Source organism: Panthera uncia, chromosome A2, assembly GCF_023721935.1.
Source record: "Panthera uncia isolate 11264 chromosome A2, Puncia_PCG_1.0, whole genome shotgun sequence".
Taxonomy (NCBI): Eukaryota; Metazoa; Chordata; class Mammalia; order Carnivora; family Felidae; genus Panthera; species Panthera uncia.
The window spans coordinates 68,497,010-68,522,512 of NC_064816.1; the positions used below are offsets into that span (position 1 = coordinate 68,497,010).

At 43.6% G+C, this 25,503-nt stretch overlaps 1 protein-coding gene across 2 annotated transcripts in view; it reads left to right on the forward strand.

The window, feature by feature from the left end:
* The first annotated feature begins 15 nt into the window (after positions 1-15).
* Positions 16-25,503, forward strand: part of GLI3 (GLI family zinc finger 3) — a 281,034-nt gene continuing 255,546 nt past the window's right edge. For both annotated transcript variants that reach the window (XM_049641305.1, XM_049641306.1), the window contains exons 1-2: positions 16-143; positions 13,579-13,743. In XM_049641305.1, the coding sequence (XP_049497262.1) occupies positions 13,620-13,743 (124 nt within the window). In that variant the 5' untranslated portion in view covers positions 16-143; positions 13,579-13,619. The remainder of the gene's footprint in view (positions 144-13,578; positions 13,744-25,503) is intronic.

Below are 25,503 nucleotides of genomic sequence, written 5' to 3' on the forward strand. Positions count from 1 at the left end.
CCTGCGCCGGCACCCGGCGCCCGGCCCGGCCGCTTGCCGTAGCCCGCGCCGCCCGCGGCCGCGCGGACCCCGGAGCCGCCCGCCCGCGCCCCGGACGCGGGTCTATGGGAAGTTCGGGGACTTGACAGCCGCCGCCGCCGCAGGTACGTCCCGCCCGAAGTTCTTTGTTTCGCGGGCCGGGGCACCCGGCAGCCGGCTCCTGCGGCCGCGCCCGCGCCTCCGGGTCGAGAGGGGGTCCCCCACGGGGGGAGCGGGAGGAAATGAAAATGGCTGTCAAAAGGCGCCCAGATTTGGAGAGCGACCCGTGCGGCGTCGGAGCGAGGCTTTCGTTCACTCCCTCCTTCCTGGAGCTCCTTTGCCAAGTGTCTCAGCCCGCGGCCAGCCGGAGACGGACCGGAGAGTTTCCCCATCCCGGAGGGGGACGAAGTTGGTGGCGCCCGCGTCCCCGCTCCCCTCCCGGAGCCTCTCCCCGCCCCACGGCGTCCCCCTGGGGCGGCGGGCGCGGGCGGCGAGGTGGGTCCGCCGGGGGAGCGCCGCTGCGGGGGCCGTCCGCAGCCCGCGCCGCCCCCGGGAGGGTGGGGGGGGGTGCGGTGTGCGTGGATGCGGAGGCGCGCGCCGCGGTCGTCGGAGAGGAAAAGTGAAAGTTGTACCATCTGTGTATGATTTGGGATTCTTTTATTTCTTTTCCTTTCCAGGGACAGCGCAAAAAAATAAAAAATAAAAAAACCAGAAAAGAAAGAAAACAAAAGAAATAAAAGCGCTAGAAGCTGCAGGGAGTGAGTGCGGGGGTACGGGCAATCGTGGCCCGTGCAGTGATCTTTTAAGAGGCCGCGTTTTTGCAGAGCGGAGTTGGGTATGAATCGCTCTGCAGGGGACAGTTACTTTCTTGAGTTGCAGAGGGAAAATGGGCGGGAGGAAGTGGAGAGGGAGTAAATATTTACCCCAAACTTGGAGAGTCTGTGAAGCGACTTTTTAAGCAGATTGCCAGATGCCAAAGCTCCACTGCACACCCCGGCCTTTTATCCTTCCCTGAACTTTGTGTTCCTGTCCTTGATTGCACCTCCTTCAGGAGATGCGGTCCCTAGAGGGGCTGGACCCAGGCTTCCCTGGCTGACCCCGCGCAGAAGGAGGATTAAGGAGGCATCTTCCTCGCGACTCCTGCTGCCTCCAACTTCTCATCTCCCTGGTGTGCAGTGCCGAATAGATTCTGGCCGTGGGTACAGTGGTCGTGGCCCTCTGCCAGTTTATATGTACATATATTTATGTAAAACATTTTCTCCCAGCTCTTTGCCAGCTGTTCCACATTTTCCAGCTGCCATTTCAGTTTGAAATGATGGACTGTCCGCGTCTCCAAGTAAAAGAGCCCTTTAGTCAGAGGTATGGAGGGCCGGCCGCTGTGCAAAGACCCGGGCAGTGCCATTAGGTGGACTGGTATTATTAACTCTAAAAAACACCTTCTGCTAGCCTTGTTTTCTCCCCCTTCTCCTCCGCGGTTAGTCTTTCCAGAGCACTTTGCTGGAAATTCCCAAGAACGAGGCATTTCCCTCCAAATGTGATTTTGTACAAAATTTGGATGAGGCCATGCTTTAGATCCCTGAAATGTGTGTCTGGTGGAAATAAATGAACTTTTAAAGAGAGTTCCAGCTTGAGTGTGTTGGGCATGGCTGGTGGGGGGCCTCTGCCATGGCCAACTGAAATGACCTCATTTCAGTCTGTTTCAGGCAGGAACTATTCATCGTTTCCACGTTACACTTTTTTTTACCTTGTTTGATGTCTTAGCATATTACAGACTGAGATCTTCAAGAATTGGCCTAAAGTATTAATTTTGAGTATTTATGTAATTGTTCTGTAATTTGAATAGGTGCCTTATTGATTGATTCCTGTAATTATTTCATTTAGGTTTTAAATTAAAAATTAATAATAGTCTGACAGTTTCTTAATTACATGTGTCAAGATTATTTTCAAGGAAGAAAATGCTGTGTTTTAAAGTAGGGAAATCACCTCAAAATCTCTTCATTTCTCTAAAGCAGAACAGCATTTCAGTTGAGGAGCTTGATGCAGACCGTGGCGATTGGTCTTAACAATGTAAACTGTGTGAAGTATCTAAAGAATTTGTTTATGTTAGGAAATATTGGGTCTTAATAACGTGATACACAAACACTTGGGCCAGTTAGACTATAGTCTGACCTAAAACAAACATGAAATAACATTTAAATTAGTTGTAATAGCATACTTACAGACAGAAGAGAGTTTATTTTATACTAAAAGCTATTTAATTAGAAACTCCCTGCCTAAGGGGAGATCCTTTCAGGGTATATAATTCTTAAAGTCAGCCTTCGGGAAGCTTTGGTTTAAGATGCCTGAATGAGTCCAATGTGAGAGGTGTCTAGTGAAATTTCACACATGCAGAAGCACTTCACAAGGTATAGATTGTGTTATTATTCATACGCTAAAAGTAGGTCCAACTCTGAGACCGACTAATTCCCAGTACCTTTGACGTGTGTGTATTCCTTCCTCGAGCCCTGATCCAAACACACTTTTATTGTATGCCTAATTTGCAAAGGACTACAGACAGAAATGAGAAAATTCAGTACTGATGAAAAATGGCTCTGTTGAGTTCTTTCATTACTTATTTAATGAAAGAGTCATTAATTTATCAACCTGATGCCCAAGCCTAAAAGTTGGACCTTCCTTTGTTTCTTGGCCAGTTTTCTTAATTACCTGCACGCTGCAAGGGTTTCAGACTAACCCCGTGCTTCGCCTCTCCGAGGTCCTTCTCTGTGTGGAAGGTATCCTGCCTTACTGAGATTCTCCCCTCCCCCCCTTTTTGGAGGCTTGGGTTTGGGAGTGTATGAAAGGAAACGATTTAATGATCATTGTTCCATGCACTTACTTATATGGAGGCAGTAATGTACTAAGGAAAACCAGTCTTGGAGGAAAAGTGAATCACTGAGTCATGAAATCCTCAAGAAAACCTTAGCAATGGAATGTTAATGCTTTTAGACTATAGTAGATTATCTTAAAAGTCAGACTTTTCTTCTCTATGCAATTGTTGTAAATCCCCAGCTAAAGAGTTCTTTGAAGGAGGTTTTAGTTTTGCTGGCATTCATATTCCATAGTTGGTCTGACTTGTTTTGGAAGATTCAAAAAATTTTCTGCCAACTTATATCATGAGAAGCAATTAAAACGTTGAAGTGACTATAGGGGGAATGTGCCTGTGTGTGTGTGTGTGTGTGTGTGTGTGTGTGTGTGTGTGCGCGCGCGCGCGCACGCACGTGTATAAATTTAATTTGTTTAGCAAAATATCCCAACTCTAATAATGACTTCAGGTTGTTCTTTCATTAAAGGCTGGTAGAAGATGCTGCCCTTGACTTCATGTCATTTTTTTTCTAGATGAAAATTGATTTGTTCGAGTTTCAAAGCAAATAAAGGGAGACAGAATAAACAACAGCAGGGCAGGGGTACCGCTGCAAACTTTTCCGAGTACTTTCAGTGTATTTTTCATCTTTACTTTTATGTGATGGGCCTGTGAAATAGAGCTGTAGACTGGCGAAGACTTTAAATGAAATTTCACACTTTGATGATTTTTTTTTAAACTTTGATATATTGACAGCAAAAGGAGCTGCAAAGCTTTTATATAACTTGAGCAGTAACGCCAAGCAGCAGTCAGACGTCTCTATGCATTTGTGTTTAACTGCAGAAGAAAAACATGTCCATGGGCAGTAGAGGTTCTTATCAACCCCCTAATCCCAGATCCCAGCAAACCTTGAGGGCATGCCTCAGATCTTGCTGAAATCACTGTAGACTCCCACAGTTTGCAGATTAAATATGCTATGTGTTCCTGGCTCCAACAACAGTTTTATGAGCTCACTAAGCTTCCTGTTTCAAGATCCTTTTCTTAAGTTTTTAGGAGCTGCTAAAGGCAATGCTGTCTGGAGTAAGTGGTGTTGTTAATTTAGAGACACTTTAGATATTTCATTCTCTCTCTAAAAATTGCCAAAATTAGGATTTGTAAATCGAAGGACCAGTGAGGCAGGGATGAGGGAAGGGAGCCCTCTGAAAGGCGTGGGATGTTAAATGCATTCCTAAGTGCAAACTTCACGTGGTGTCTCAATTGTTTTAAGGCACCCTGCCTTTGCCCGGCCCCTTAAAATTAGACTTTTTTCCACGTGTAAGTCGAAATGTACTATATTTTAGCACCACACTTCTTAGCTACTCATGGCCACTTGTAGGTTTTTTTTTTTTTTTAAATGTGAAAGTGTTTTTTGTTCAGTGTGTGTATATTTCAACCCGACAGAATGTCCCAGAAAAATCTATGGCTCTCTAAAGAGACTGAATGAACAAGCCATTACATAGTTAATAAGGTGGCATTGGAACATTCCAGCCCCCTCCTGAAAGGCAATATTGTGTTGAGCTCCACATCTGCATCTGTAGTATCTGCACTCGTGTCCTCATATACGGTGCTTTTGCATTTTGCAGAAGAGTCATAATTAGAAAAGAAAATACTTACATCATCGTCCAACAACATGTCATATAATTCCCAAGAGAACTCGGCCAATTTTGTGCTTAAAGGTTATTCAATGAATGAAATTGTGAAAGCCCATTTGTCAAAGTACTGCATGGTTTCTGTTAGTTTTCAAGCCCCAAATTCATTGTCCGCCCTGGCCCAGCCATTAGTCATCAGTGTATTAGTGCTGCCTTCAGGCCATGCTGCCCGGCACTTCTTCACACCATTATAGCTTTGAAAGTGTACTCTGTCGACTTGTAGAATTACTGCTCTGATTTCCGCTTGGCTGGGTTTGAGGTAAGTCCCCTCCCTACCTTCTAGCTGACTGTAATCCTTGCTTTCTTTTAAAGCTCCTTTCCAGAGATTTAGGGGAGAACTTTCTTAAGGGCCCTGTTGGCATCATACTGTGGTTTTGTTGTGGCATGCACCGTACATAGAAATTGTACCTGCAGTAAATTGGATTGATTGCTGGCCTGAAACAGCTTTGGGGCTTTTCTTTACTTTTTTTTTTTTTTTTTTGATGGGAGGGGGGCAACACTGTGTGTGTGTGTGTGTGTGTGTGTGCGCGCGCGCGTGCGTGAAAGAAAAGAGTATGTTTGAAACATAAGCATTTGATTGTATATTTGAATAATTTTTATGCCACAAAATTAAGTAATGGGAGACAAATGTAATTTTCTTGAAATCTCTGCCTGTTGGAGTACCTCAGGAAGCAGTGTGGTATCTTATGTGCTTATTTTCATTTGCATGTTTTTAGCTTTAGCCACCCTGACTTTTTTTGAAAATTGCATAAAATACCTAACAATATTCCAGGGTGCTTTACACCATAAAGTATTGTTTTTTATAACAAGGAACCGAAAACTCACAATTTGGATGAAAGATAACTCACAAGTTGCTGTAATGAAGGCATGAGGCAGTGACACTGTATTATTGTTTTCATTTTGTGATATTTTTAAAAAGAAGAGTTCAGTCTCAAGAGAGTTATCTGTGTGTAGAGAAACCTCAGCCAGCCTCCCAAGAATGAAGCCTTAATGAACTCATATGAATGGAAAGCTGAATGGAGTGGCCAGCAGTGTGGACCAGGTCATGGCTCTTCAGAAAAGCACCTGCGGTGTGGACTGTGGGTGTTCAAATGAAATCCCATACCCAAGCATTTCACCGGGAGAGTGTGCAGTTTGGTATAGTTTGAATTGGCAGTTTTGTACATGACTGGGGGCGTGGGGGGCGGGTGTGAACGATAAGCTGAAGAATTCTGTCTGTGAACAAGCCAAGTTTACAGGCTGAGTGGAGCAGGGACCAGTTTTTACTAAGAGTTATTAAAAATCCTTAAATTTTTGAAAATTTGCTTTTTAAATCACAATTAAGATTCCAGAGTCACAAGTTAAAAAATTGTGAGGATAAAGTATGATGAACAACACCTCATAGAAAATACAGTAAGTACCTTTGGGATATCCCCAGCTGATTTTTACACCCAGCAGGTATTCTTGGTCTAGTATTTGTGATGGCTGAAAAGTAAATTACTATTTATAGGACATTCATCCTCTCCCCTTAAGCTTGAATGTAAAGACACACATGATTTTAGGAACCGAAAGTTATGTAAGTTCTATAAGAAGAATTTTTAAATTCAGGGTTTTTTTTTTTTTTTTTTTTTCCTTCTGAAAATGTGTGAAAACTTGTAATTCCTGTAGACCTCAGCGTCGGGAGACAAGGAACACCTTTGATCAGACAGGATGTTTTTGTGATAATATGTGGGTTTAAGGGAAATACAGTTTTCATGAGCTCAGCTGATCCGTAGACTGACAACTGACTTCTAGATCTCATTTTCTGTCTGAGGACTGTCTTCGGCAAACCCACAGAAAAATGGGGGTGCTGGCTTACTCCACATTATTACTCATTTGTGAGTGGCACCTGCTGATGCAGGGCGCTTCCTGCAAAGCCTAAGCGCAGTTGTAAAGCCTAACCGGAGTAAACTGGATGATGCTTTACCATTTTGCAAAACTCCGAAATGGTAACAAGTATTAAATAATGACCTTATACTCCCCTCAAATGTTTCTCATAAAGTGCTACTGGCAGCAGAGAAAGAGTAGCTGCTGATCTTTTGTCTTAAATACAGATGGCAGGCCGGTGCACAAACTGTCATTTGCGATTTTAACCGTAATAGCAGTGATTACTTCATGTCAAAAAAGCTTTTCAATGGTTGAAGTTAAGTATGTGGATTTCTTCAAAGTTTAGATGTCATTAATTGACTAAAGCCAAATTCACTTAATCCATAGCCAGGCAGTCATTTCCCCTTCGAGTAATTCCATTCCTTTTAGAGTAATTCCATTTTGGGATGTCTGTCATGAATGCTGCTTAGTTGAGATCAGGATCCTCAAATGTAGTAAAGAAAGATCGAAAACAATAGGCAGCAGATTTGGGGAACCCTCTAGGCTACCAGAGGCCACTCGAGGCAACTTGGAACAGATCGTGGCTTTCTTATTTGCAACCAACCCTTTAGGTTTTTCTAATTAAGGAAAAGTAAAATCGTACGTAAAGGTAAAAATAATTGTACATTTAAAAATGCTGTAGTTAACCATTCATGAAGATTTCATTAAGAACTTAGGAAGTAGAGCTTCTTTTCTTGCAGAAAAGGAAAGCAGTGCAGGCAGGGAAGGGTGAGGAGAGAAAGCCTGAGATCTTGGGAACGGTTGGCGGGTCACTGGTTCTGCATATGAAATTGATTTTAAGTTCAGGAAGACAGTTGGAGCGCAAGGAAACATCACCCATATTACAAACCTGGGAGAGGTTTTCTTAATGCATGGTTATATGAAATCCACTGAAACCTTTTACATTTCCTAAATGTTGCTCCTTGAAACTCAGACCCAGTTTTTACTTCCAGAATAGATCTAAAGTTAAAATCAGCATTAGTTTGTGCTTCTTGATTTTTTCCCCCTCTTCCTGAAGGATTCATTTTCATTAGAAACTGAGTTTTAATGCTGTAGGAAGGTATAATTATTTAATAGGAAGTTTTCCTTAAACTATTTAATAGGAAAATTTCCTTAAAAGATGCTTCAGGAGTAGCATCTTGGAGTAGGAGTCAATGTGCTAGTTAGTGAAGTGTGAGAGAAATGTCACTCCTCAGTGATGCAGGGGGGACTCCTCAGATACCTTTACTCAGGCTGGTTCCTCCTGGCTTTTTAAAACATGAGCACATTAAGGAGATCATTCAGCTTATAAATATACAGGCAGGTGTAAGTAAATGTAATTTCTCTGGAGGAAAGCCTTATTCCACGTGAGCAATAGTTCCCTAGGCTGCACAGAATAATTTCTCACTTCAGGCCTAATCATGGTGCTGTTAAAAGCACTGCTGTCTACTGGAATGCCTTCTCTCTGATCCCTCATTGGCAGGAGCTGTTTTAACCTATCAGAAACGCATCAGGTTACCACAGCAAGCTTTTAACTTAGTTTTTTACATCTTTGAATGCATTAAGGAAAAAAAAAAAATGAAAGAGAATTATTGCCCAAGTTCAGGCAACTTAAAAATAAACCAACTGGATTAGGGAAATAAATTAAGTAGTCTGCTGTTCACAAAGGATGCGTTATCAGTTTATAACTACTGTTTCATTTCACCTTAGATTAGAAAGTCCTTGTATACAGTTCAAACATCATTTTAAATGTTGGTTTTAGCACTGGTGCTTTCTTTAAGAAATTTTAACTGTTGAAGTTATGAAGAAATCCTGCTTGCATGTGGATCCCAGGTTTCACTGCAGAGAGGTGCAAGGGGAAAGGCTGATTTCTGCACGTTGCCAGAATTGTGATTTTTCATCCTATTTACTACGTAAAGCCTCATGGTTGAGGTTGAACTTTGGAACTCCACTGAGGGCCTCCCTCCCTGAGAGACAAGATGTGTCTGTGCCTTCACCATTCACAACATCTGAATCTACTTAGGACAGCTGGTGCAGAAACCTCATTTGGGGGCCAGGTTGATGGACGGCGAGTTAGAAGTTTGGGGAGTGAAGCTCACAGCCCCTGGTTTCCTGAAGACCCCAAGAGTTCCCCCGATGTTTTATCACGGCGAGACGTGTAGGGTGTTGCACTGCAGACAGTACCTGCAAAGTTGCACCTCTCTGGTTTCAGCTGGTGAAACGGCCGTGTGAACGAAAGCAGGGCCGCCGCGGACGACGGTCCGCGGGAAGGGTTGCCCGGCCAGCTGCAGAGTGCTCCAATGCCCGGCAAGATTCCCGGGGAGCAGGGTGGCCGGCGCGATGGGAGTGATCTGGGGCGCTCCTTTCCCTGCCCAGGCCCGGCGGGCTCGGGGCGTTGGGCCCCGCCGCTTGCGACTTGCAGGAAGCCCGCCTCAGGAATGCGACTCGGAGCGGGGGCTGCCCGCGCCCCCGCCATCCCGGCGGCTGCCGGGAGCCAGACCTGGACGCGGGGGGCCGAGGGGCCGCGGGGCCGCGGGGCCGCAGGCGGGGCCTGCCGGCCGCCGGGGGAAAGGAGGGCGGGCGCGGCGCCGAGCCCTCCGCCGGACCGACCCTAGCCCGGAGCACCGCGCGCCTCCGAGAGCCGCAGGCCCGCCCGGGGAGGGGCGCGGGGGAGCGGGACGGGCTCGAGGACCGGGAGCCCAACACCGTCGGCGGGACTGCACGAAGGGAGGCCGGCGAGGAAGCGGAGGCCGAGCGCGGGAGCTCTCCCGAAATCACCAGGGCCCGCGGCCTGGACGGTTGTTATAATACTGAATGGTGGGGACTCCTCTGCAGTGATGAAAGTTCCTGGGTGGTGGTCGTGGTGGTGGTGGTGGTGGTGGTGGTGGTTTTCCATTGCAGCTCTAAAGAGCGGGCCACTCGAGGCCATCTGTGTGAAAGTGCAGTTTCAAACGTAGGTCCCCACAAGAATGGTCAGAATTTGGTCCGTTGCAGTCTAGCCAACTTTGGCCGGGAGCCATGCGCTAACTCCACCGACAGCTGGTCAGTGGCTCTGGCAAGCTTTGGATGCTTGCTTCTGGAGGCGGTTGATGCAAGTTCGGACTTACAATTCAGAGAGGAAAGACCCACCTGCAGGCAGGTTTCTAGTAGGCAAGGGATTAGGTTGAGAATAGGGTTCTGGAATTAATCGTGCCCTGGGTTTAGGCCTCCGGGAAAATTACAAAAGGTTCAAGGACAGTTGAATGGGAAAAGCCAGGACTGTTTGCTCTCAGGAAGGAATTTTTATCCCTCCATTTACCTATGCAGCCTCAAGCTTGAGCAGGTCCACACTATCAAGAGTTTTCCTGGGTTGCATTCCCACCTCCCCCCCCCCCCCCAAACTGCTCCAACATCAGTTACAAATCGATTTTTTTCCCCATAAGCCTAAACAGTCAAGGGGCATGCCAGCAAATCTTGCATGCAGTGCTGCAGTGGTGGAAAGGGCCTGAACAACAGGGTGGAGTGTGGCAAGGAGGGAACACTGTCAGGGTGGGGAAGAGTCACCTTTCATTCACATCTAAAAACCAGTGGCATGTTTTCCTCAGAGAAGAATCTTCGAAGTGAGGCCGAACCGAAAAGTGTTCCTCGCAACTTATGTTTTAAATAACTTACACTTTATTATCTCAGAAATTCCAGGTTGTAAAAATAGTACTATGGGGCCACTGCTTCAGTTGCGTGACTTTTAAGATTCCACCAGGATTGACTGATTGATTGATTGATTGGCTTATACTAGTCACTTCTGTACCTCATGCTTTTTGTACATCAAATCAGGACTGAGTTCCAAACGGCTTAACGTGTCTCTGAAAAAACTGCCACCACAGCCAGAAGCAGACCCTTCTCTGCTATGAGGTGTGAGAGCCTAGAATGTTAAAACTTTCTCCTTTGCAACTGACAGGGACAAAGTTGTGTTTTTATCAGTAAAATAAGCTGATATAATTTATAGGGATATACAGGAAGCAGATGTCTGCCTTGGCAAGTTGCCATTTTTATAGCCCTGTTCCAAGCATAAACCACACTTTTAAATAATTAGTTACTAACTAATGAGATCCAAAAATAAGTTGTCAAAATAGAAGAAAGGGGTAGATTCTTGAGTGACCAAAGGCCCATTTTTTAGAAATCCATTTCGAACAGGGGGAGGGGATAGGAATTAGTATTCTCTAAGACCATTAATTAGTGCATTTTCCGTCAGTGCCTGGGGCTTTACCTCTTCTCACGTGAGCCTCTCTCTCTGGTGATGAGTATTTGGAGGGTTTATTGCTTTGTTAAAACGAAGTCCTTTGCTTGGGGGAAAAACCAACAACTCCACAAAACCCAAGTTTGTCAAGGAACTTTGGCGACTTGTCACCTCACCAATGTTAATTAGCTCCCTCTACTTAGGGAGAGACTTCCTTCTTAGCCAGGAAGGAATCCCATCTCTTCATGTGTTTCCTTTTTCTTTCTTTCTTTCTTTCTTTCTTTCTTTCTTTCTTTCTTTCTTTCCTTCTTTCTTTCCTTCTTTCTTTCTTTCTTTCGTCCATTGGCTTGTTTCCATGTGCATTTTTAACTTAGCAAACCCCATCCAAATGCGACCAATAAAACTGTATGTGGGTTTTGAGGGAAACAATTATAGTAAATGCCTGTTCATCCCAAAATGGTTGCAAACGGACTGTTTTGATTAATTAAATATTCCTGTTAAAGTTTTTAGTTTTTATAGAATTTGTCAGTTTTCAAAGAAACACTGGGTATAAAAGACAACATACGTAGCGAAATCAGTGGTGATTAAGAGTCAAGACATTGCAGAATTCTCCAGGCCACTGGGTCATCTCTGGATCACTTATTTACTCCGTAAACATTCTTATGGGTATGGAGGTACCAGGAAGATGACCGTGGTGCTTGTCTTCACAGAGCTTAGTTAGGATCTAGAGGAGAAGACGGCCATGAGGCCGTTCCGCAAAAGATTCTGGAAGATGAGTTCATTATTGATGGCGGGCTGTTGACGTTCAGTACTCTGGGGTACCATTCACTCCTTATGTCATCGAATCAGCAAAAACTAAAATGGGTACCTGTTGCATGGGGTCCATACAGTGAACACAAAGGTGTGGGATGGTTGTCTGCAAGCTTCAGTGAGCCTGATGATCACCAGTCCTGGCTAAAATAAAGATTCCAGGTGCCACCTGCAAGAGCCCTCAGGGATTGGACCTGGGAATCCAAATGTTTTGCAAGCCCTGTAGCAAGGCTGGTCCAGGTGGCTCTTTTACTACCCTGGGAATCAGCGCTCGGGCTTGGATGAAGTGTTCTCATGGCATATTTTAAAGATAATATTTAAATCAATTAGGGGGAGCAGTCCAAAACATTAGAATGGCTCTGAGATCGTTAGAGCAAAAAGAGACTGTTGAGAGTCTCTCCTCCAAGGGTTCTCTATCTGGATTCATGGGAGAGCTTGGAGGGCCTGTGATCCCTTGGAAATCAAACGTACCCTTTTTGGTGTGTGTTTCAGAGTATTTTTCTGGTCTCAAGATCCATAACCTTTCACATACTCTTAAAGAGGTCTATACCCACCTTCCCCCAAGGTTAAGCCCCAGGTCCCAAGGTGTGATTGTGTCATGTGACAGATGAGAAAACCCAACCACTGGAAAACTCCAGGGGGCACCATTCAGGTAGCTGCTCCTGAGGGTGTTGCCCAGCAGCAGGGCAGTCCGGAGGCTCCTTTACTGTTGTACTTTGCTACCGAGTGCTCTTTGAGGCATGTTACCGAATTTGCAGGGGATCTCACAGTTGATATGTAAATTTAACTCCAGGCTGCCTTTTTTCTTTCTTATTCTAGAACAGCTGTTCTTAAAAAACTTGTGTGTTTTGCAGTGAATGACAGTAGAAGTTAGCAGAAGAGCTGGTGCTCCAGTGCGAGGCAGCCTCGGGATCGGAAGCTTTTCTAGTTACTTGAATTCCAGATCTAGGGGACTCTCTGGTACAATAAAGAAAGAATTCACATTTCCCTCGCAAATCGTAGTTGAGGATGACTAAAAAGATTTCATCTGGTGTTTTCACTCTTTCAGTGGGCTAAGCAATTGTTTATTTTATTTTGCTGATCGTTGTTTTGATGGAACACGGTGGTGTCAGCTGAATGTGGAAAATCAGCAGACTTGACCAAAGAAGGGGCCACCATGAGTGTTCGCAATCTAGATGGCTTGAAGAAAACATGTGGGAGAGGGTACCTTTCATTTTCTCGTGTCTTCTTTGTAGGTGCAGCTCACGACTGCAAAAAAACAAAACAAAAAACAAACAAACAAAAAAAAACAAAACAAGAACAAGAACCTAAGAGAGTGAAAATTGATGAATGATGAGTTAGGACAATTACCACACGAATGAAGCCAGTGAAAGAGGACCCACTGTGCTTGCCTTTAGTGGGGTTTTAGTATTTCTTAAGCAGTCCCAGGCTTTGCTGTCCGCAATCTTTTGACTTTTCCTGTGGGATCCAGAGCATGTTCTGACGCCTTTGTTGGTTTTAAAAATGTAGCACAAATGGATTGAAACGTTCTCATGTTTTAAGAAAGCTTAAAGAGTCTGGTTTACCTGATTGAATTAGGATTAATTCAATCCAAGGGCGTATTGCAATTCAGATCATTTTAGAGAGGGGAGCAAACATCACTGGCTTCCTGGCTCAGATTACCCTCTGCTTCCAAACTCTGAGAAGGGCTTGGATTTTGAGAAACGGTCATGCTCTTTAAAACATCTAACTGATACTTACAAACCTTTCCCTTTTTTGGAGGGCTGTCACAGTGCCCCTGCCTACAAATCTGACCACCCGAAGTGGCATTTGTAGATGTGGCTTACCCTTGGGTTTCACACTCTAAACACAGTTGAAAATCGGAATCTTGACATCACTTGATAACAGATGCCCCTGTAGGAATTTGGGGAAAGTCTCACATTATGGGTATTTCCCCTGCCATCTCCTTTGGTGTGTGTAGACAGAATTTGACTGGCTCGTTATTCCCACTTGGAGGTATTTTTGCAAGAAAACTTGTGGGCCACGGTCTTCCAGATTTTGGACCCTGCTAAAGCTCGGCAGGTGAAGCGGGCTTCTCAGTGAGATTTTTTTTCCCCGCCCCCCTCCCCCCACTCTTCCTGGAAGCTGATGGCACTGTTTCCTTTTAGGCGTTCCTGGTAGCAGAGAGCTGAAGTAATGAGAAAGCATCATGGAGGCCCAGTCCCGCAGTTCCACCACCCCTGAGAAGAAGAAAGTGGAGAATTCCATAGTGAAATGCTCCACGAGAACAGATGTCAGCGAGAAAGCCGTGGCCTCCAGCACCACTTCCAATGGTGAGCGGCCACGGGGATCACCGGCAGCCAAGCCTACAGTCATTTTTGTGTTCTCTGCATTCCTGGTGCATTGAGCATTTGCACCTGGACCGGGGTCTATTCCTTGAGAAGCTAAAGAAAGCAAATGGGGGTGGAGGCTGGGGGGCGTGGGACGGGCAGGCTTTAGCAGTCTCTATTTTGGCACCGCAGCTACATGTTTTCTTCCAAATTTTCTAATTTGAGATGTAAATGTGATAGGTTATTTATTATAGGAAGTTCCTGTTGTGGCATTTTGGAAATCATCTTGATTAGTCTGGCAGGAGTTCAAAATACTTTGCATTTCACACGGCAAAGTCTCCACTAGTCGGAATAATTAGTTATTAGTTATTACAAAAGACTCAAAAGTTGCCTTGTCAAGATTTAGGGATCTTCCCCCCCCCGCCCCCCCCCAACTCTGGAGTTCATTCGAAAGAATTTTAAAAGCTGTTAATGGTTGGACCTCGAGGTAACACTGCTATCCGAGATGCAGGTTTTGCTTATAAAAATGGACTTAATTGTGTTCGCAGATAACACATAGCTGTTGTTTCCGTATGTTGTATTTTTTAATATTTTAAGCAGTGTTGAGAGGCATTTCAGTTCAAGCATGGAGCATTGCAAACAAATTCCAGAGCCCCCTCTGGAAAAAAGCAGGCTGAACAGGTTCATGGTGACCGCTTCCTTTGCCCCCCTTTTCTACTCTCGTAGGTCAGTTGGTACCTTTGCTTTTTGCAGATTTCATAGCCTCCCTGGTCCCCCTCTCTCATTGTTCTCCACTTTTCCATGTGCTCTTAGGAAGAATGAGCCAGACTTTTCTCCCGGTTTTTGGGCACCGCAAATCTGGACACGCTGATTTCCGTGAGCCAATGTGCTACTTCCTTCCCTATGGGCTTTTATTTTATTTATTCCGAGAAAGAGTTTACTGGCTTGATTTAAATTTTTTTATATACAATTGGGGAGTCCGAATCTACTTTGGAAGGTAACTTGCAGCTCAGATCCTTTGACTCTGAAGGCAGACATCCAGGAAACAAAGCTGCACCTGCCTTTCCTGACTGGCACTGCCTGAGCTGACACTGAGGAGCCTGGTCCCTGGTCCCTGTGCCCATCCCTGTGCATGGCGAGTGCGTGCCGCTCCTGCGTTCTTCTTCCCGGATGTCACCAGTGTGCACTGCTGGCTTGTCTGGGCCACTGGAGGGGCTGGCACTAAATCTGCTGCGAATGAGTCCAATTTTGAATTGATCCGTAGGGAGATATATTTATGTCTAAAATAATGAATTTACTTTATGTACATGTGGGAATTTATCCGTATTTCTCCCTTTATTTGTGGTATTTAATTTTTTAAAGTTTATTTATTTTGAGAAAGAGAGCCTGAGTGGGGGAGGGGCAGAGAGCGAGGTGGGGAGAGAATCCCAAGCAGGCTTCATGCTGTCAGCACGGAGCCTGGCTTAGGGCTCTATCTCAGGAGCCGTGAGGTCATGACCTGAGCTGAAATTGAGAGCCTGACACTCAACTGACTGAGCCACCCAGGAGCCCCAGGAACGGGGAGCTTATTTTAATTGAGCTGAATATTTGTGTTATTCTTCCAGTGAGGTTATAGAAGACGTACTTTCTCCTAAAAAACATCATTTTTTTTTTTTCTGGAATTCGGAAAAATTAGACAAGTTTATTATTTCAAAAATAGAATTAGTCTATGCCGGGTAGATTGTTTGGTAATTTCAACAGAATGGTAATTATGTAGGAATAAGCACTTTCTGGGTATTATGGTTCACAAAACATCCACTTTTGGTTATCTTTAGGCTTGTGTGTCCGTGAGTGCGCGTGAGGGTGCGTCGAAGCTTGTGGGTGTGCGTGAGCATGAGTGTAGAGGAGTGCGCATGTGGGTGTGTAAGAACGGATGAGAGCGTGTGTGAACTGATAGATGAGCTGTGCTGTGTGGACCCTCTGTGAGCCACTGTCATTTGTGGATTACAGCGGGATCCCACTAGTGGTCTGTCTGTCCTCGCAAAGGTGCCACTGCCTTTGCCTCTCCCACGCATGCTCGGGAGGGTTTTGGTGGTGCTGTGTCTGTCTTGGGCCACTCGGACCCTGAGTTCCTCTCATGTAACCATTTGGGGTGACTGGGAGCAGAGCTAAGTGGCAGCCAAGAAGCTACTCAAGAACATTAGAGAAGGAGCAGTCAGGATTCATGAAGTTGGTCCTGTCGTCTGCAGTAATCACGGATCCTGAGCCCAAATCCCCTGGCTTCCCGCCCTGATCGGCCTGTGCCCTTGAAGTACACATGGCTTCCTAAATGGGTGTAAAACCCGTCCTGTTGGGGGCAAATGCTCATTAGTTGGGTTTGCAAGGCACATGCCTGCCTGAAGGAGAGCTGTCCTGGTAATCCTGGAGCTCTGACTATTTTTCCAGTGTTCCTGTTTCTTTTAAGGGATTTATTAACTTTTTATTTTGGGAGAATATAAAGACCCAACCAAGTAAAAGAAAAATGGAAGTGGTGTTTTTATGCATGGATTGCAATTCTGGAAGATTCCAGGAAACCCTGCAAACAGATTTAAAGACAGGAACAGACCTTTTTCTTCGTGATTGCTTTATGTAAGCGGTGCTAATAATTGTAAGATCTTTCCCCCAGAGTTCTCTGCAGGTTTTACCTAACGAGCTTGGAGCCTCTTTACAGCCCTAGGATCGTGTGCCAGGGGCTGGAATGACCCAGCCTCTTCTCTGTTCTGCACACTCTTACCTGGTCTCATGCTTTTCCTCCGCACGTCGCTGTGTTCGTATAGCTAGTCTGGGAGGCTTGGTCTGAGTTTGGTGTGGGTTGTAGAGCGTGTGGGGGTGCTGGCAGGTAGCTGTCATTGCCATGGTCATTTTTCCTTTCGCCTCTTCTGTTTCCTTTTTTCTCTTTTCTCTTTACAAACATCTCACAAAAAGAAAATGAAAATCATTTGGATCCCCTCGAGGTAGTAGTGATTGCTACCGTGTCGAGGGGCTTTCTTTACAAAGGTCTGACATTCAGGGATTTGTCAATGAGCAGTTAAAGGTGAGTTTAGCAACAAGAACCAAAATGCATGTATTCCATGCCTTTTTTTTTCTCCCATCCACAATTGCAACGGTTAAAATAAAAATAAAACAAGCAAACAAGAAGTTTTGTTACTGGTGCTGTGTTAGGTTGACTTAATTAACTTTTCCAGCCATTATGTGCTACAATTTGTTCCTGATTGTGAGCTTCCCGGCCAAACCACGCACATTCCACTGCATGTCCTTACAGATCTGTTTTCTTAGTTTCCTCAGCTGAGTATCTACTCCTAGAATAACATTGAAACAGACTTTTGTTTAAACACACACATTCACACAGCTAAAATGTAGGGTTCGAAAATGAACAGCCTTCTAAACAGGCATTTGCCTCTTAACACTGAAATTTAAAACGGCACAAGTAAGAAACTGCGTTCTGAATCTTCTATGGGAAAAAGACAGGCCATATTTGATTTTTGTAACATGTAAGAACCGATATCGACACAGAAAGCATTCCGTGTTCTTACCCACCACAATGTGTGTTTCGTGTGCCATAGTTTGATTTTAAGCTTCGGTGTTCTTCGTTAAACATAAATGACAGAAGAAAAGACTTAGTTTTCCGGATTTCTGTTACGTGCAATTGTGACTTAAGGATTATTTTTGGCATCTAATATATTTCACATGTACAGTGAACACGCAGCTATTAGGTGCCACTGTTTACTTAAAAACCTCCAAGTGTGTTAATATGCTAGCACCACAAGCAAAGTGCCTTAATAATCTGTTGCTGGTAGGGATTCATTACTTTCAAAGCTACCTGTTGTGTTTTGTAAATGGTAAATGCTTTTTAATCCAGATAGTCCAATGTTTTAAACATTATCCTTACTCCAAAGCATTTCCTTCCATGACTTGCCAATACTGACTTTTCATTTTGAAATGTTTTATGTCATTTTTGGCCTATGATTTTTTTAAAGGAGCAATCTGATATTTCTTATTAACCTACTACTCTGCTTTAAAAAAAGAAGGGCACTAATAATGAACGTATGTAGGCCAAGGTCTCAGAGATCTTTTATTGACTCTGATGGTTATTGGGAACATACCTTAAAGTGATAGAAAGCAGAAATTATAATGTTAATGGTGATGCAATATGAAACCAAAGTTGATAGATTAACAATGGAGAGGAAGTTCCCTGTTCTCTTCGTTTCTTTCAAAAGGAAGAGCTTGTTTCCCCTCAGCTTAAAAAAAAATCTTCCAGGTTTGTAAGGGGATAGAGTTGTGGTCTACAAGTATGTAAGGAGATACTTTTTTTTTTTTTTTTTTACTTTAACCTTTGGTCACTTCCTGGCCTTGGGATTTTCTTTCAAACTGTTCAGTAACACCTATCAGTGTTAATCGTGATATCAATTGGTCTCCTGGCTCAGCGTTTTGTTGGGAATTTGGAATTCATTGGCTGTTCTCTACCATGAGTTCTCGTCTCCTTGACTATTTTTTATGGTAAGAGACGACGTGCTTAATTCTGCTTAGAAATGGTGGGCAGTTTGTGCTATATAAACAGCAGGTTGTGAGTTTTAGGTTTTTTGCCCCTTTAGATGTTCAACCCTTTTTTTTCCCCCCCCTTGGCCACATTTTGTTTTCTGGCACATGACAGATGGATGGGAAGGGCTGTCGGAAATAATGGATTTCAAATTATAGGATGTTGGTTAGGAGAACCCACAAGTTTGGGAATGTGAAAGCTTGGATTGAATTCTGGCAACAGGACTAGACTAGATGTGTGGGTTTGGGCAAATGAACGCCTCAAAGTCTCAGTTTCCTCATCTGTTTAGCAAGAAAGTAATTAGACCCACTTCACAGGATCTTTAGGGGATTAAGTGAGGCAATGCCATACCGTTCTATACGCACCGAACGGAGTAAGAGCTTAGCAGATGTCAGCCGTAGTTATTGGACAGAGTGTGTAGATGAGTAAACGCTATGAATCCAAAACAAAAGGATTGTGTTTTCTTGAGAATACACATAGGTTTTGAAATTAAGGGAAAAATGTTTGGTAAAAGTAATTTTGAATTTGCTGGACTCTGAAAAATAGTTCAAGATGTTTCACAAATCCTGACTGTAACCAAGTTTGCTTATCTTAAGGAAGGATGGATAACGAAACCAAAGTTTTTGTTTTGTAGCATTCTTCTGAATGCATTCTTCTGGGAGCCAGAAAATAGGGAAGAGAACTTTGAGAAAATTTGTTTTGTTTTGTTTTTTTTAACCTTGAAAACTAACATTATGTGGCTTAGAATAAGAAAGAGCATATGCGCATCCCTTTTCTTGATTCTTTTTCTGGGGTAAAGTGTTTCTCATTTATGAGGTGGTTTGGTTGTATTAGAGTTAGATTTTAAATGTTTCTTAAAAGGAGATTTCACCTTTTTGAATCAAGTGACTAATGATGGATAATCTGATTCTCATAAGAGCCCGGGCTCTCTTGAGCTCCAAACTCGTGCCCCTGAACCTGGCAACCTCTGATTCTTATTTTGGCCAAGTGTATCATCTTTCCTGCAGTCACCCAGGCTTGAAACCGCACCATCACCTCTGACCCCTCCGTCTCTCATGCTTCCCACATCCTACCAGTTTTGAAGTCCTGGTAGATTTTCCTCTGTAATTATTCACTCCTGGGTCCCTTCAGGCCACCCTACTGCACTGTGCTATTTAAAACCTACTACCTCATGCCTAGACAGTTAAAGCAACCTTCTATCCACTCACCATGCCTTTTTCCCTCTGCTGTTGTCATTTATGGAACTTGCTCTTGCCAAATTAATCTTTTTACGGTTCTGCTTACGGCACGCCCCTCCTCTAGAACCTTCAGTGATTCCCAGCTACGTAGAGGATACAGTTCAAAATCCTTTGATTGACACTTAGGTATCTTCCAGAGTCTGACTGCAGTCTTTCTCGTCTGACATGCTGCTACCGTACTGTCGGCTCTGTAACCCATATTTTAGGTAAATTGAAGGGCTCTTTGCCTTCGTTTGCGTGTTATTCTTCCACAGAAGGAGTGTAAGTTCTTCTCAGATGTGACCGTGTCTTCAGTCTCTTTCTCTCTATGCAGTCTTGTGTCCTTTTGGGGAATTACCTACTAATGCTTGATTGTTTGGTATTTTATTTATTATTGTTACGTTCATTAATAGCCTGTATTTTAGAGAAGTTTTAGATTTACAGCAAAATTGAGCAGAAAATACAGAGAGTTCCTGTATACTCCCTTCCTCCCTAGATTCCCCTATGAACCAATACTGGTACACTATTATTAACTGAAGTGTGTAGTTTTCATTAGGGCCCACACCTTGTGTCATACTTTCTGTGGGTTTGGACACATGTATAATGATGCGTAGACACCGTTACAATATCATACATAATAGTTTCCCTGCCCTAAAAATCCTGTGCTCCACTTATTCCCCCCTCCCCCCTCCGTAATTCTTAATTTTTACCATTTAGTTAAAACTTTTTGAAAGGGGCACCTGGTTTACCCCCCCCCCCCCCCCCCCCCGACACCCCACCGCGCTTCAGTGTTTTGTGCTTGAGAGCCTCAGCAGGTACTCAAGCGGCCTGTAAGGTGCCTATGGAGCACAGGTATGAGTGCTGAGGTTTGAATCCCAGCTCTGCCACTTTGTTGCTGTGTGATTTTAGGCTAATTACTTAGCATCTCTGCAGCTGGCACAGTGAGTACCCAAAATGTCAGCTGTTGTTAGTAATAGTATAAGTTGGCAGGATTTCATTCACGGACACATTTCATCTTGCTCTTTCAGCACAGCATCGTTTGGAAATACTCTAGGGGTGGATAAGCTTTAATCTGATTGAGAGAATCAGAGGTTACTGGTTTACAGAAAACCCTGGAAATGTGGTCCTCAGGACCTAGCTTAACAGCAAGTGAGCAGATGACGGGAGCCGGGATCAGCAAGCTACCTCGAATCACTGGTCCTGAAACTGGTACAAGTTTGGATTTAACTAATCAAATGCTTTCAGGGTCTACTTCTCATTCATAAATATTCATTCAGATTATGGGATGAAATCAGTAATTCCTGTGCCAATGGGCTTCCCTGAGGACAAGGCTCCTTTTTCTCACGTATATAGTTATTGGATTTCTCCTCTAAAAGGACAGTTATTGAGCCCTCAGATAAATCAGGAGTGAGTATCAAGCCCATCTTGCCACAGCTTTCCAAAGTTGGGAGTGAAAAGCCACAGCGTGATGTGTTCTGCCGGCGGAAAGTTTCTGGGCTGCTTTGATTACTTGTGATCAAGCGATGTGGTTATTTCACATTGCCAGAAGGAAACTGGTCAGAATCAGAAACAGTAACCTCAGCAGTAACAGCTCGGGGCCAAACAAAATGGCGCTTGTGGGTGGGCGGTCTCCCAATGGGGAGGTAGCTTGGTGGCCTTCCCCCTCGCACCTCTTTGGCCCAGGTGGGTGAAGGGCTGGTGCTTCCAGGCAGCTCGCAAGGTGCGATGCCAGAGGATTGCCATCCCGAGCGCTGGATCCGCAAGGGTCCCAGCTGGAGAAGGAGGCGGGGTGACGGTAAAAGCAAAAATCTCCGTGTTATCTTGTTTACATGGAAATCTTTCCAAATATATCTGCTGCAATTCATGTTTATTTTAAAAAACTTACATGCTGCATAATTCACTCTTTTTTGTTGTGCAGTTCTAGGAGTGTTGACAGATCTCTAAAGTCACGTAACCACCACCACAATCAAGACACAGAACGGTTCCAGCACCCCCCAAAATTTTGACACACACTTGTTTTTTTAAACTTGGCTCAGCAATACATACCATCAGAGTCAACAGTAATAACAAAGTTCTAGAGCAGCAGTAGCTGCTGGATGTTTTATTTATTTTGTATTTTTTAAAAGTCCATGATTTTTTTTAGGCCCTGTTAACATTACTTACTGTTAGGTTTTTCCTTTTTTTTTTTTTTGAATACATCATTTTGAATTGGTAGTAGAAGTAAAAATTTTTTTAAAATTTCCCCAAAAGTATATGACCTAGTGTCTCTGCCAGTCTGTTTTCTTTTCTTTCTAACTTTTCTTCTTCTTTTTTTTTTTTTTTTTTTTTTTTGAGCGTCCAGTCAATGTATTGTTTCCTTTTAGGCCAATTTAAAATGTCATTTTACTTAAAACTACAAGGCACTCATAGTAATGAGGGCTTTTTCTGCTGTTTTGCCTCCATGAATTAATTGCACGAGAACGTTACAACATTTAATGCAGCTCCAACCTAGAGAAAAAAAAAATATCAAAGCCTTTGTTCAATCTGTTTTCTTTCTTCCTCCTTTTGCTTTTTTTTTTTTTTTTTTTGTAACCTCACTCTCTTTCCCCTCTACTTTTATAGATCGGACTTCGTCTTGGGTAGAGGAAATTTTTATATAAAAGTTATCCCCACTCTGACTTAGACTGCTATTTTTTTTTTCCTTTTTCACTCTTCGCCCCCCCCCCCCCCCCCCCCCCCTTTCTTTGACTCTTTCCTCTTCTTGAGCTGGCTCTCTCTCACTCTCTCTCTCTCTTTTTCCCTTTTGGTTGTAGAAAGTTGAGTTCCATCCCAATTATTAAATCTTAGGAGACCATTCCCACATGGTTCCGTAAATGGTAGCTTCATCCCGTGTCCCTTTCATCTTTCCCCCTGCTCTCTGGCTTGACAGTTGAAAAGGTCTGGCTGTGCCACACAATGGTTTGATTGGTTTCTCTGGGGGAGACTTTTCCCTGGCTCATCATTCGCCAGGCAGGTGGACCAGAAAGTCTCTTGATTCTTTTGTTGCCTCTCAAAGTCCGAGGTCTTTGACTGAATAAATCCGCCGTCATGGGATAATTTGCTAAAAGGAGCCTGGAAGATGTGAGAGAAAAGCCTCGCGACTTGGGTGCTGCATTAATGAAGTTTGCAATTGAAAAATCACCAGGAATGCAGTGGGTGGAGACGGGCTTCTTTTATTTCCCATAATAAACTTTTAGTTCTATCATTTCAAGCATGCCCGACCCTCGGCTTGCCTGCCGCCCGAGTGTGTTCACGTTTGCACCCCAGTTTAAGGGGACAGCCCTGTCCGGCTGCAAGCCATTTGGGCGCTGTGTCTAGTTAGTCATTAGATTATTACCAGTGGATGGAAAGAATTCCATATGACAGGACTAAGGTTGAGTTAACACAGGACGGAAAGTAATTTACAGATAGGCTGTCCCCAGCCATCTTTGTAGCCCCTGATAAGGTTTCATTTCAGAATGGATAGGCGACATTTCCACTCACAGGCCCATTCCGGGACACCTGTGATAACAGCTTCTGGATCCTAATTGAAATTGGTTTCAAAATGGATTTTCACTTTTCTCTGTCTGTGGAAAATATTGAATGGACTCAGAGCTGCCACAGAGAACCCCGGACCTTGGAAAATGGAGCGGGAAGCCAGGATCATCTTTCATAACAGTGTCGATGATATGACAGTTTTGTTATCTGTCTTATTAATGAAATCATTGATCAACTGATGAGGGAGATAATAAACTACGTTCCACCATGTTCACGAAGCTCAATTAGATTCATATTACAAATAAGAAGCGGGGTGTGTGTGTGTGTGTGTGTGTGTGTGTGTGTGGAAAACAAACAAGGGAGCTAAAGTAGTAAAGGTCACTTAAAACTTTCATTCCCAAAGGGACCATTTCAGATCAGGACATTCTGAGTGATTGCAGTCCAAGTAATTTTGAAATTATCGAGGCCAACATGGTATTCCAGGACCTTCCTTTTGGCCAATGAGGAGTTAGCCAGCGTTTTTAGTAAAGATTCATGAAGTGAAATTCAGAAGTCGGTGGAGGGGAGGGGCGGGCGGGAGTGGGAGAGAGGGAAGTTCTGAATTAAGCGTTTAGGAATGGGCAGAATGGGAGAAACAAAATCCACAGAACCTCTTCCCTCCCCATGGTGAAGGGATTTGGGGCTTGTCCTGGGTACATACAGTGGATAAGGAAGACCAAACTGAAAGAAAAGTCGCTTATTGTCTGTTCCGCTCTTAAAGCGCTTTGGGAATCCTAGTAAGATGGGAATTAGGTTTGGATTTAACGAGGTGGCTCTATTGTTTGGTGTGGGGCTGCCCTGGAATGTGCTCTCTGTTCCTCCCCAAGGAGGGGAAGAGATGCTGATGTCTGCTCATGTTTCACGGTGAACTGTATTCCTAGGTGTTTCTCCTTCCTCGGTGCCAGCGAGGATCAATCCAGTCCCATCTGAGCTTGAAAGAGGAGCCATGATCAAAGGCTCTAATGATGTCACTGATCTCTGGTGATTGATTAGGAACAGGAGTTCTGGGGAATTCTGCCTTATAATTCCTTATATTTCCTTATCATTGCAAATTCGTTAGCGTCTACCATTAGGGCAGCCAGCTCCTGATCTGCAAAATTACAAAAACGAATGACAGAGAAAACGGTGGATTTTTCTTCTGGATCTATTTTTAAGTTTATTGGAACCATGGCTACATTTTATAAGCAGCCTTCCCCTTTAAGTGTACCGCAAAGATGTAGAATTCCTTATATAACTTGGGATACATATTTTGGAATTCTGCACATAAGTTGGGATAGTATTTGGGAGTAAAACCATTTACACTGTTCCCAAAGCAGTTTAATTATATATGGGTAATGGTGTATTAGGTAGGTCACCAGTAAGTATATTTAAATGCCTTATTACCTTGGAAATTTAAGATTTTAGGACTTAAAAAGTCCTTTTAGTTACTTTTATGGAACTAGTTAACGTTTTCGTCTTGCCAGTCAGAAACAAACATTAATGCGTTCCATGCCAAGGAGGTGAGAAACTGGGACAACTGGGGAAGATTCAAGGTGGAAATAAATAATAATAATAATTAAAAATAAAAAAAAGCAACAAGAGAGAGCGAGAGAGCTCTTTCTGGAAGCGCTCTCAGTTGTACTGTAACTATTGGCTTAGGTCCACCTAGAGTAGGGACTGATTGCAAAAGCATAGGAAAAAATTCTGTTTTGGAAGGCACTGCAGTCCAAGAAAGAAAAGTTGAGTGGAAAATGGAGAATGTACAATATTATTACAGTTACTGTTACCTTGTACGGTTTGCTCTGGGGTGTCAAGGACTATTGCTTCATACTTGCTTATAGCTAATTCCTTTCACAGAAAAGTTCATTTTGAGAACCGCCCTGAGTAGGACTGATAAATGTGTTTATAGTCTAAAGAGAAGAGATCATGCAAATGAGCCCTTGGGAGAAGATGGTGAGGCAATTATGAACACTAAGCTTTAAGGGATGTCAAAGACTCCCCTTTCACAGAATATTTTTGTTCTATTGGCAGTGATAAGAAAAATAATCTCAGGCCTTTGCCTGTAACCAAAAGAGAACTTCTAGAAAGAAAAGAACAATGGCATGGTTAAAATAATGGAACTTCCAGAAATGTAAACATTTTCTGGTAAAATATGAACCTAATACTCAGTCGAAGAGTTCTTCCAAACATTTAAAAATTAGAGAACACACAGTGGCCCATTTCACATTAAGTTTAAATCAGATCTGTCTTGAAAAACTAATGTTTCTAGGCTTGTTTTCAAATCCTGGCAAGTTGCAGAGCAGTAGAAAAGTTCCTTTCCTATAAATGTTGACAGCAGTTCCGGTGAAGGCTAACAATGTTTTATAAATAGAGTTTACTTAGCAGAAACCATATGTATGCCTAGTGAAATAACCTCACATTTATTTATGTTTTGATTTATAGAAAACATGTGCCCCTTGACAAAGCCTTTGGGCTGTT